The sequence below is a fragment of the Lineus longissimus genome, chromosome 9, assembly GCF_910592395.1.
Source record: "Lineus longissimus chromosome 9, tnLinLong1.2, whole genome shotgun sequence".
In the NCBI taxonomy this organism is placed as follows: domain Eukaryota; kingdom Metazoa; phylum Nemertea; class Pilidiophora; order Heteronemertea; family Lineidae; genus Lineus; species Lineus longissimus.
In genome coordinates, this window is record NC_088316.1 from 13,429,023 (window position 1) to 13,442,333 (window position 13,311).

Here is a 13,311-nt window from a genome sequence, read left to right on the forward strand (position 1 = left end):
CTCTAAAGCCATTTTGAAATAGATTTTATGCAGAAAGGTTGATAAACGGTCAAGTTCTTGAAATAATCATATGGGCATTTTCCTCATTCTCGTTCGTGAATGATGTCAGAGTGTGATACCGGTAACGCTCAGACAGGAGGAATTCGGGGGAAGTTAGACCAATTTGCAGCGAACGCTGAAAAAGTCACGAAATTTGGGAACAAAATCTTGTCAAAAGTAGGTGTTATTTTGCTATTTCGCTACAACTTTCGAATTATTATGAATATTCCAGGTTATGTGATTGATAACGTGCGATTTGTATGCTAAAAGTCTAATTTTGACTGCGTTGGGTGTGTTTTTTTCTCCTGTATCTCGAGCCTCGAAGAGCGCCATTCATTCAATGATAGGCTAGTGATTTTCATCAGTGCATTTCTCATTTTTCAATGCACATAATAATGTGCATTGCCATTTGGAATGTTGGCATGAAAGCAATATTATACTTGAAACAAGGTCTGTGCACCGTCCTAGCTGTGCTGCGGCTAATCAAGACTAATCCTTTCGGCCTAGCATGTCGCCCCCGGCCCGGCCCCGCGCTGGGTGGGTTAGGCTAGCTAGCGTAGCTAGGCTAGGGTAGGCTATATTTGCACTTTCAACCTCTAACCTCGATGTCATGTCGTTGACAGTCGTACGATGAGGTCAACAAACGTTGAGGCAGCAATACTTATCGTAACAATCAATGTAACCAACATTAGGCTAGGTGACTATAGGTCATCATAGACATGATATTGCCGTAGGCCTAGTCATATCATTATACCTCTGTCGACACAGACGATGTCAGTGACGTCATCTTGTGGGGCCGGGAGTATAAAACCTCCATAAAGTTAAACCATCAATGCATGACCGCCTTGAACCAGGAAAGCAAAGCATCATTAGAGTCTATAAATAGAGGCTAGAGCAGTGTAGAGTAGGCCCAGAGGTATTTGAGTGTTTGTAAAGATGGTGGTGCTATCTGGTTTGGGGCCTATTTTACCATGATACGTATCGCAGATTATATCTTGTGTGTAATAAAATATCATCATAAACTACCTCCTAAGTCAGCAGTTGGTGATTTTCCCATCATTCATTGGGCAATTCAGCGCTTGTTGTGCCTAATCTTGCCAAAAATCTTTCAGGGCGTTTAAACTTTTGGCATCCTGGAGAATAAGGAGACGTGCTCTGGTCTTCATGACAGATTATCTTCATTGGTAAGTTACGGTACAGCATCTATAAAATAACTTGTTTAGATATCTTGACAGTTGACTGTTGAGTTGTCAAATTGAGTCGTAATTGTAGGCCTGACAATAATTTGTACATAATGTTCAACCATTTTTATGTGGGGCAGAAAAAAGGTAAGAAATTGCAGTAATGTCAATTTCATTGGGTGAAGTCTGCATAAAAAGTTCAGATTTATAATTCAAGTACGTTATTGCTAATCTCTTCGAGTTTTGCTAAAAAGAATGACAAACACTTTCTTGACTTGAACTTTAGAAAATAAAAAGCCATCCTGATATCCTAGTCATATCTTTATAATTCCAGACACTGCGAGAGAGAGAAACGCGTGTTGTATCACGGGAGGTGCCTGAGGAGGATATATCTGACGACTCTGACAGTATGCCCCTGCGCAGGAGGAAGGCGTCACCCTCAGTTGACGACCAGAGAGCGAAGAGGGCTAGGCCAAGGTAGCGTAGAGATTTTTCTGTTAAAAATATATTGCAGAAGATTGTTTGGAAATGCAACATAATGAGACATGCTGCAAGAATCTACACTTTTGTGGTATCTTCTGATAAAGTGATGCACAACCAAAGCTAAATAAATCCTATTAATATTAAGCTGCTTTATGCCTTCGAGTTGGATTTTTGATCATAGTATAATTGCCAAATTACTTTTTCATTCACCAGCAGTAAAGTGGTCGTTTTATCATGTATTAGCATTGATTTGTTTTAAAATGGATTCTAGACTGAATAATTTTATGGCTGAATTGAAGTTTTTGTGACTGTTATTAATCAGCGTGTTTCATTTCAGTTCTAAAAGGTCTGCCAGCAACCGAGACTGTGATTCGTTTAACAATAAGAAATGCATTTGCTGGTTCCACGAATATACTGGTCCTGATGAAGACTGTATACTACCCGAGGGCATGGAAAAGTTCTGTGAAGATATTGGAGTGGAACCTGAAAATGTGAGTGGGTGTTGGAGTCACTCGCAAAGTATTATAAGCCACACAGTCGACCACAATTTCTAATGAAGGCCTAAAGACCCCCAAGTCATGATTAGGTAAAACTACCGCTAAGGCGATAGTCTGTTGTAACTGGAAATGATCTCAACATAACTTCTCTTCCATCTACTCGCTCTGAAAAACTGTACAGGTAAACTGACAAATTTATGTCTTAACTTGTCATATTTCTCTTACAGATTGTGATGTTAGCACTAGCTTATAAATTAGATGCTAGAAATATGGGATTCTTCACGTTAGCTGAATGGCTCAAGGGCATGACTGACTTAGGGTAAGTTTTGCAACATGCAGGTGCAGAAAGAGATAGGAGGCACAACTGGCCGACAGTCAAGACCTAAAAATACATGTAGCAGGGCAACTCAGTTAAAACTGCAAAAAATGATAGAGAGGTTCAGAAAATAGAGAGGTTGAGACAATTACTACATAACAGTACATACTCTATTCACAAACTGCACTCCAAGCTAATGTTCAGACTACGCTAAACAACCAAACAAATTTTTATCCTTATCAAACTTGTCATTAAACTGATTCTTATTTGACTGAAAACCTGTTCTCTCTTCTTACTTCCAGATGTGATAACTCCAACAAACTCCAAAATAAACTGGACTACCTCCGAACACTACTTGATGATACTGTAGTATTCAAAAATATATACAGATATGCATTTGACTTTGCTAGGGTAAGTGTCTGTTTAATTTGTTAACTCCCAAATTTCAGCTGAAAAAATCCCTTGAAAGAAACATTAAAAGCTTTGAAAGGGTTTCTGAATTGTCACCAAAAAAAAAAAGGAGCCTCATGGCCTAGTGGTCTACACTGCTTGCCACCACGCAATAGGGCCCGGGTTCGATCCCGGGGAGAACCCATGATCGTATGTCTGGATGAACCGGCGTGGCTTTCAAGGAATTAAAATTCCTGGCTCTTCACAGTACTTCGAATGAGACTCAAAACCGAGGTTCCTTGTACCTGGTGTCTATGCCAGGGCAAGCTAAGACCCTACCAAGTGAGAAACATGAGTAGCTTGCGTGGACTCTATCTCTCTCGCCAAAGTCGGACCACTAGGCCAATAAACCCAATTGGTGCCTAACCGTAGTGGCACGCAGGATACGCTCATCCCGCCTTGGAGGAGGATTACTCCTAGGAGAATGACCCTCCAAGTGCAGAGCGAACGCTGAAGAAGAAAAAGAAGAAGTCACCAAAAAAAGCATAGTTACCACACTAAGTTCTGATAGATAGAACTTATCAGAACACTGTGGCTATTTTTAAATCCGCTAAAAATAGCCTGCTGTATGGTTAACAGACGCATGACAATAGCCGCAGGGATAACAGAAACAGTTCTTTCTTGTTTCAGGATAAAGCCCAGCGGAGTATGGACATTGATTTAGCCATAGAATTGTTACAGCTTCTTTTAGGAAAACACTGGTCTCTTTGTGCAACCTTTCGTCAGTTCTTAGAGGTACGTTTATCAGATGTTGGGCTTCTTCATTAGTCGTCTGCTTGTCATTAATGACGAGAAGATTTTCCCAAATGTGTCTTTTTGAACTCCTTGTTTCTATTTGCGCTGATATAATGATGCCACAACGTATGGCTTCTAGGTGAAGGGAATAGGAAGACTATGGCCAGAAAACAGGCCAGATAAAGTCACAACAAGTCAGTGATGCAAAAGAAATATGGAATTGAAGAAATGGGGGGAAAAAAATCTCAAACCGTCCTCAATTAAGTTTTTTGCCACTACAGAAATTTAAAAAAACAACTCTTAGACCACCTGGTAGTCCAACTTAAAATATGCCATCATATCATTTATTACTTCTTGCACTTTCAGCAATCAAAGTACAAAGTGATTAACAAAGACCAGTGGTGCAACGTGCTGGAATTCAGTCGAACAATAAAGCCCGATCTATCCAACTATGACGAGGATGGTGCATGTAAGTATGGCAACTATCAAAGCCCCAAAAGACTAATTTTGCCTGTTGGGGTAGCAGGAGTTACTGCCAAGTGATCTACTTGCTCTTTAATAGTGCCACAAGTAATTTCAACTGTATAAAACAAACTTTTCGCGTCAACTTTTCATCATTCTTCTCTTGCAGGGCCTGTGATGTTGGACGAATTCGTCGACTGGATTAGGGATCAAAATTGCCTCGATCATCAGATGTCCTGAGATACGGCTACCCCGTTGAGATTTGCTCACCTACACCCAGGCTGTGATTACGAGTGGATCACATCAAAAGACGTCGACGAGAAATTAGCCATCCGTTTGCGACGTTAAGCCTTGTGAACTGACCACTCGTGACAGGTTTTTGGAAGCGATAAACTCTTGAGAATCTTGGGTGCTGAATGGAGAGAAGTGGGTCTTACACCAACAGGGCGGTGATTCGTGGTTGATTCATTTCCATTAATTAGAATTAGGCTAATTGTTCAAGTTTAGCCCAGCGAACTGACCCATTGTAACAGGTTTTTAGAAGTGATAGACATTGAAAGTAATCGTGGGTGCTGAATGAGAAAAAATGGGTCTGACGGGGCAGTGATTATTGGTTAAGTCTACTTCGTGATGTTGATGAGAATTTAGCCATCCGTTAACATATTTTAGCCGTGTGAAGTGGCCTATTGCGATGTATTTTTGAAAGGGATAAACTTTGAATGAAATATTGGATGCTGAATGAAGTAAATTGGGTCTAAAACACCAACAGGGCATTGGTTGGTGGTTGTTGGTTGTAACCACTCCAGGATGTCCGTGAGAAATTTGCAAACATTGGGTGATATGAATAAAGACTAGCAAATGCTTTTACTCCGGTTTTGTACAGGAAGGCCTAGTGTAAATGTACATGGAGATTTAGATAAAAGCATTTGCTAGTCTTTATTCATATCACCCATTGTATAGTCACAACTACTTTCTAGCCTTGGGCCATGTTTTGGTCGACCTGAATTTTGGGAAGTTTCGGAAGGAGAATGTGTAATTTTATGCTGGTATTTGGAAAATATGTCAAGCTTTGGCCACTTTGAGAGTCTTCTATTAAACAGTCATCCATAATTGTGAATATTGTAAAGTGCTAAGTCCTGTTTGTGATTTCATTCAGTCGAATATTTTAGTGCCCTTGGGAATGAATGGGGTTGTTAGTGACTTTGAAATAATCTCATATTTAACATGTTTAAAAGTTATAGAATGACTATGATCATTCATAATAGATAGAAAGCCAGTGGGGGATCATCTCAAAATCGATTGAAGCCAAATGAAACTAAGATTTTTATTCATCGATTTCTTTTGGCTTCAGTCCATTTTGAGATGATCCCTTAAATGGGCACCAGTTCATTCCATTGCATATCTTCACTGGCATTGAATATACATATTGGTAAAATTCAGTATTTCTTCTTGATGTATAGAATTCACTGATATTAAGATCTGAAAACCATAGGTAGATGTCGTTAAAGTGCTAAAAGCAATGACGTAATTAATTTATTGAAGCTAGCTGACAGAAAAGTGCTAAAACGTTAGCTTAATGTCCAATATATTTATTGCTGCGTATGGAATTTGAAATTTTTTAAAAAGTGCTTGTTCCAACTGACGCAATAAAAATGCAGTTGAGCGTGATTGTTTCAAAACAACTATCGTGCGAGAATGATTGAAATTAGTTAGGAAGATGAGGGATGAGCCAGGTGTTTGAAAAGTCTTTCCTTTGGAAGTTCCGAGCAAAAGTGTTCACACTTTCAGATTGGTGTCTGGTTTCTAAACGTGCTCCCATATTTGGTGCCGTCTGTGGTATCAATTGAGAAACGTTCCACGAGCGAGGTGCTGCCGGGTTTTTTTTACTTGTATAAATATTGTACAATCGAAATAGGGAGATAGTGTTTGTCTTTCAGTGCTCCAGAAAGTGGTTTCGAGGTCATATCTGCAGCCTTTTTAGGCTTAGTACTTTATGTACTAGGTGTTAAGAAATGAATTTGACACTTTTGATTTCTGATATCAAGAATAATATCATTTTTGTATCCTTTTTGCTGCGCTACAGAAATGAGAATTTTCTGCATACCTGCCTGCCATCCTTCCTGTGGTGTACAGTTCCGAATTTTTTTACGTCAGTAAAATGTGTCAAGAAAGATGAAGAAATGATAATACCGGTTCTAATGAAAGAAATCATTTGAATTGTACTCTACTCACTTGTAGAGATTCTTTAAGATGGACGCCATCTTGTTTTCTGTGATGACATAATTTGACCAGATTTCTGCCAAGTTGATCTAAGCCAATAATTTCTCCCTCCCATATCATTGTTGTTGCATGCAAGTTCTCCGATGCACTGGGAAAATATGCACAGAATAGGAGTTATTTTGATCAAGAATCGGTGATAGCAGCCACCTGCCGTCTTTATCAAGCCTAGCAGTTACCGATTTCACCTACAGATTAATTTTTTTATGTCGCATATCACAGAGATTAGTATCACAGGGTGTGGCAACAAAATCCCTACATTACAAGGCGCTGTGGTCAGTAGTGTTGTGTTCATTTCAAGTGCTTTGTTTGTTATGTGTTGCCATATGCAGATTTTCTTTTTTTACATCTGCTCATAGTCAACAACTTAAGACTAGCACCAAACGAGTGCTAGGTACCTAAGTAAGATGCTCAAACATTATCATTATCCAGTTGCTAATATCAAGTATAGATTGAAATCTCCACTTGCAAATATTTAGGTTCGCCTGGATGGTAAAAATACCTAAATGCACAAACTTGTGTAGAATTGTTAATTGTGAGTTGTCATTGTTGTCAGTTCAGAAGCGTGATTTTAGTTTTGAGGGTTAGAAGGTGTAATCTGATCAGTAATTTCAAACTTCTGTATAATGCCTTAATCTGTTGCCGATTTCACCAAGCAACCAAGCTGCAAACCGCTTCGAAGAAATAATTTATGTGAGTTTTTATGTTGGTGAGGCAATCCAGGTGGCACCACTGTCTCAAATTTAGAAAACTGCAGTTGGGTTTCTCTGTAAAATCAGCGACAGATTGTTTCGTCAAACATAATCGGTGATACCAAGAATTCATAAAGAGTGGTCTTTATTAATATTCTTGATATGTGCACATATGTATTTTGCAATCCATGATACGCAGTTTATGATGCGAGCAGTTGTCAAAATAAGCAGTTTTGTAAAAAGTACCTCTTCTTGTTGGTAATTCAAGACGAGATTGAAAAGTGGTGATTATTTTTACCAAAATTGTAAAGATGAAAGAACTTTAAAATGCCGAATTTTCACAATTTTTATTTTGGTGGATTTCCAAATTTCTTTAATTTTTTCCCGATCAAAAAACACATTTTTTTACAAGTTTTGTTTTTCGCCAATCTATCTCATTTGTAAAATCCGCCAAAATAAAATGTCTGCATATTTTTGGCGATTTACAGTACTTTTATCTGTTGAAAGGAACGCGGTCAAAAGTGATGAAACTTGCCAAAAAATGTGATTATAGTAACTTGTAAATTATTAAAGGTTACCTGCATATATACGCCGCATCAAAAACCCATTTATTCAAAAGTACATGCACTTTAAATGGGTTCTTTGTCGCATTGATGGCCACGAATCATTTTTTTAAGACTGTATAAAACAAGAGTGAAAAAAAACTCGCTTTTTCGTATTGTGTTTTATTGTCATGTTTTACAATGTATTGTCATGTTCAAAAAGGATCAAAAAGGATCACAATTGCCTTACACTTCAGTGTTAAGTATGAGGTCTTTGAGAAACTGGTTGTCTTACCAAACGTCGCTCGAGTCGAGCTGTCATTTCACTGAAGCGCTTCGGGTGCACTACATTTCAAGTATAACCTCACTATCTTTGCTGAGACAACCAATACCCCAAGTTCCTTAAATCCATTAAGCGCTTGGGGAAAATCCAAATTAAAAAAATTGAAGTTTATCATAATCTGTTCTTCACTGTTTTGGGGGTTTGGATGTGGGGATGGGTAACTGATCAAATTAAAATGCCCAAGATGATAGAGCATTTGCTAGCTTCCTATTGGTTTTGTGCTCCCAAAATAATCACAAATTGTTTCATGGATGGGTAGGGTTTTCTGGTGTTGAGGGAATGGATTGAGTTAAATGGCCAAAGCTCACCTTTCTTATTCAGTGTTGTTCGGAACCTACTCTCATTTGTATTTTATTCATTGAATAAAACATTAAAATTTGTAAAAACAAGTTGTACATATAGATTTCTTTATTCTCAGAATCTGCAGGATTTATGATATCTTAGTTGATCCATTGCGAGATCATCAGTATTTTTGTGGAAAAAACACTCATAAGGAAATATTGCATGCATATAGGAACACTTCTGTATCTTAAGTTAACTTTTAAACAAAGCTGTATGCCTTTCCTATTTTCAGTCAGTCCCTGAACCTGAAGGAGAACAGTTCTGTGAAACTATCAACAGTTGTTCTTCTTGAATTCGTGACAATGAACATTTTGGGGGGAGATTAAAAATGCTATAAATCATGATGAAAGCTCTTTCACTTTTCCCCCAAAATGTTGTCACGAAAGACACCATTTTAGATTTGGCCTACGGCCTTAAAATTTTCCATTGTGCGAGCGAAAATATGAATTCCTCCAGTCCAGAATTGAGAATTACCAAAATCGTAATTATTCTTATGTCAGCACTGCGACCTTGAACATCCACTTGACCTTTGACCTTTTCTGTTATCTCGAGGTCGTTTACCTGAAAGACAGGAAGGTAAAGACAGCTTCAGTAAAATGACATCGACTCATTTTTGGTTGTGAAATTTGATGTAGCAAGGCCCTGGAAAAATATTCTTGCTGGAATATGGTTCTGATTGCGAAAGGTTAGCCATCTGTATCAATATGACAGCCTTTGCTCTTCTACCTGAAATTGAAATGCGCAGATTAGTTCTCCAGTAGCTCACAGTAGTCGTATCATGGCAGAATAAGGCTAGAAGGAATAAAGATATATGGTAAAGGCATTGGCAATAGCACTATAGACAACATTGGCATGAGACAAATGAGCAATGGGCAAGATACTAAACAATAGTTAATTGTCAGGACATAAATGCTAAGAGGCAAAAATGGAATAAGGCAAATTGGTGATAGATCCACCCTAAACTGATGCAATAAGTTCCAGGCAGAAAATATTGAAGACACAACAAGGCAAAATTGATTTCATGTGAATTCAAAGGCATATTGACATCATTATTGGGCATACAGTAGAACCTCTCTATTAAGAACACCCTCGAGACTGACAAGTGCTGTCCTTGATAGAGAGGTGTCCTGATTAGAGAGGTCAAATTGAATGGAAACAACCATTTTGGGACCAAACCTAGTGGCCTTAATTGAGAGTTGTCCGCTATGAGGTTCCACTGTATATCGTATATGATATTGGAATTCTTACCTTCCTTCCATCACACCTTGGGATCTGGGATGCTCCACACCCTGCACTTTCTGGCCTTGTCTACTTTTTTGAACTGACCTGAACACGATATTCGTCGGTTGTAAAGGATGCACTTTTCTGGGCCCGGCCCTGAGCAGTGGGCAACCATCTTGCACTTCTTGTGACTGTCTTTGCCAACAGCAAAGTTTAGGCACATTACGAAACAGGTGCCTAGGTCGAAATCATAGGCCTTGATTCTTAATGCTATATTAGCAGGAAGGCTGTCTTTCTGCTTGGTGCATGCCTCAACATTCTCCAAAGTTCTCATGGCTTTGCCAGCGGCCGGCTTTAAAAAGACCAGTGCGCAAAAAAAAAGCAGAAACATGACAAATTTACTTTGTTGTGTCCTCATCTTTAAATATCCAAATCGTAGTGCTCAGATGATTGTCATGCTCTGCGTTGTCGTCAAATGACTAGACCCATTAAAGTCTCCATTGCAAGGATCTTCCCGGGGCCTACCTCGGAACAACTTTAATACTTGGGGCTTCGAAAGGTAAACAAAACAGAAAGTTCTTGTATCAAATGACTAATGAGCCTGAGGGTGTGAAATATGAACAGCGTCGTCCTCAGAATGGAGATCTTAAAAAGTGGCTGGGAAAAGTAAATAAAAAGAGGACAACCTCGCAGTGTATTCATGTTTTTGTCGGAGCAAGCAAAAGCAATGCAACAAACGACTTGACTCTGGAAAGGGCAAAAATGGCGATGTCGATTTTGATGGTTGTCCGGAGAATCACTTCTTACCTTCCTTTCCATTATATTTTAGGGTCTGGTATGCTCCATACCCAGCACTTTTTGGCCTTTTCCACTTTCTTGAACTGCTTTGAACTTGCGCAATTGATTTTTTTATTGTAAAGGATGCACTTTTCCGATGAGTCTCCGGGACAGTATGCGAGCGTCTTGCACTTCTTCTTGACGTCTTTCTCAACGGCCAGGTTCATACATGTAATAAGGCAGGGCGTCATCTGTTCGTAACCGTATCCCTTGATTTTGGATGCTGTGTCCGCCGGAAGGCTGTTTTCCTGATCGTTACATCGCTCGACCTTCTCAAGGGAACGCACGGCTTCGCCATCCCCTCGCTCCAAAAAAGGCAGCGCACAAAACAGAAGTAGAAACGTGAACGATTTGCCGAGTGACCTCATCTTGAAACTTCAAGTGCTCACTGTGACTTTCGCCTTGCGCTTATTGCTGGGCCATTAAAGTCTCTATCAGAGGATCATCCCTAGGCCAACATAGGACAAGTTACTTCGATAAGCCTCGAGGAATGAAATAAGAGGCCTATATATGTTTATCACCATCCTCAAAACGGAGGTGGTAGGATCGACCATAAGCTTACAGCATCATTTGTTCCCTATGCCGACTTATTCGTCTTCGCTCTTCGCCATTGGAGATATTGCGAGACCTGCCCATGAATTCTCCGCTTTATGTGCCGTTATTAGCCAGTAAGAGTCTGAAATAAGAATAGATATCACATATCAATGACCCTCACCTTGTTGGTGGTTTTACGGCTGCCCCCTTGCTGCTGAACAGAAGCAAACAATTCTTGTTCTTGTCATCTTTCAACCATCGTCTGTCTCGACATCCTTTTCTTTTCGGTTTGATGCCGGTAGGTCTGCCGTCTTTCGTTTGCCCGTACACGGTACACCGCTTTGTATCCGGACAAAATTGCACCGTCCGGCAAAGTTCCTTCAAGCACTGGACCATACATACGAAAAAACTCGTGACATTCTTCACCGTTGTCGGCCTTGCTCCAAGTGGGTTAAGTATTTTGCCGGTGCAGTAATAGCGTGTCAGGAAGGAAAATGGTGTTGGGGCGGGTTTAGTCTCTTTCGCTTTGGCCGCTTCGCTGAACAAGTTGAACACAACCAAAACGGAAAACAGCAGCGATAAAATCGTGATTGCCCCCATCATACCATTCGACAAGTTCCTCACTGTAGTCTTATGGTATTTGCCTGGGTCCTTGTCAGCAGAAGCAGTCTTCCTGTGCAACGTTTACCTTTGAAATTGTCCTATATATATTTGAAATGCCCTTAAAAACAACAAGCAGAAACTTGATCTTATAATGGCCAGTGTCAATATCTTTAGGCGAGTATAATCATGCGCCTGATAGATTCGAGCCCCGCCATTCGATCGGATAAACTTCCTAAAATATCAACGACATTAACTGGCGTGAACTGTAAACATCGCTGTATCTCATGTCAGTGTCAACTTATCCGACAACCGCTGAAGATAAGGCCTTTATATCATAAATATTTATGACAAAATGGCTATGGCTGCCGAAAGACGCTTATCGAAAAAAGTGAATCCCCTTAAACAAGCTGGTAAAGAAGCTTCTATAGACAAGTCGATCCATCGGCGTTGTGCGTCGATGTGCCTCCTCTAGGGTGACTTATTCGGGATTGACGCACACCGCCGATAAGTCTGCATGCTTCTAGAGTGTATGAGGCAAACTTACCGCCTACCGCCCTCGGTATTTTGGTTTGAATTTGCTGTAGAGCGTACAGCCTGTTTTTTTCACTTGATACCGACTCCCGCACTTTGCAACCCGCCTGTTAAATTTGTAGAGCGTGCAGCTTCCGTCTTTCGGACAGAATTGGTAGATGCCACAATTCTTCCCTTTCACCTTGAGACACTCAACGGCACAGAAAATAAGCTCACTTTGCTTCGACTTTCCTTTGTAGAAATTTTGTTGGACCATGCTATTTTTTGGATCCATGATGTGGTCTTTGCAAGGCACTGTCCACAGGCTTCGCGTGGTTGGATCATCTTTGACTTTGCACACGACTGACTTCCAGCAAAGGGAAGGTACCACCAGTACCAGCAAAACCTTTTCCAATCTCAAATGCATAACTCAGTGTGGTTGATTTGACTCAGTTGCCCAAAAGCTATTAAAGGAGCGGCACACCCAATTTAGGGAAATGGCTGGGGCGCATGTCCTGAACGGGCATCCCACCTGATTGGCCGAACCCAGGAGCCCGTGGGAAGTCGTTACCAAATAAGACCAATAAGGAGTTGGAAACCTACCTGCCTCTCCTGCGCCATGTCTTTATGTACAGATTACAGCCTTCCTTCTTCATCTGGGCCCTTCCCCCACACCACGAAAGCCACCATCTAAATCGGTAGAGAGTGCAGCTCCCATTATTACAGTATTGGTAAATGCCGCATCTCCTTCCCCTCACCTTCAGACACTCCATTGCGCAAGACGAGCGGTCATTTTGGCGCGATTCCCCGAAGATCCGCGTCGCATCCTTTCGAATTACGTGTTCTTTGCAAACACGTGTCGGGAATCCGATCGGTCTTTCTGTTGGTTCCTGATCTAACTTATCGAAGGCGTCAAGTGTCCCTAACAAGAGCAGCAGGAGAAGAAACGCCATTTTTCCAAGCTCCATTTTGCAAGTAGAAAGTCAATGGTGATTTGAAGAAAAATAAGTGTCTCCCGCCCGTTCGGAGAAGAGGTCTCCGTTCTTACTCTGCGTGGGATGTGCGCGTCTAATCCGTAAATGAGTCCATTGGTTCGGCCCCTCGGCCAATCGCAAAACTACATTACAATCTCGAGTTCGGGTTCAGTACGCAGTTGGACATCACTTATTTGACTTCAGGGATGATGTTTCGAAGAGACAGAATTTCTTTCAAATGAACCGGTGTAGCAGTATTAAATGTCCCCACTG

At 40.5% G+C, this 13,311-nt stretch overlaps 1 protein-coding gene and 1 long non-coding RNA gene across 3 annotated transcripts; one reads left to right on the forward strand and one right to left on the reverse strand.

Annotated features, from left to right (window-relative positions):
- The first annotated feature begins 146 nt into the window (after positions 1-146).
- Positions 147-8,471, forward strand: LOC135493465 (DCN1-like protein 4). Its single transcript, XM_064780828.1, has 9 exons — positions 147-216; positions 1,152-1,223; positions 1,555-1,697; positions 2,041-2,194; positions 2,428-2,519; positions 2,819-2,927; positions 3,597-3,701; positions 4,068-4,170; positions 4,333-8,471. Exons 3-9 carry the CDS (start codon positions 1,630-1,632, stop codon positions 4,401-4,403), a joined length of 702 nt encoding a protein of 233 aa, XP_064636898.1. The 5' UTR covers positions 147-216; positions 1,152-1,223; positions 1,555-1,629; the 3' UTR covers positions 4,404-8,471.
- A 113-nt stretch (positions 8,472-8,584) lies between these two features.
- Positions 8,585-13,311, reverse strand: LOC135493466 (uncharacterized). Of its 2 annotated transcripts, none has more exons than XR_010448247.1 (2): positions 12,668-13,311; positions 8,585-8,920 (listed from the first exon to the last, which is right to left on the reverse strand). It is a non-coding gene; the product is annotated as an uncharacterized LOC135493466 (long non-coding RNA). The 2 variants fall into 2 exon arrangements; XR_010448248.1 differs by lacking the exon at positions 12,668-13,311 and adding an exon at positions 11,133-11,623.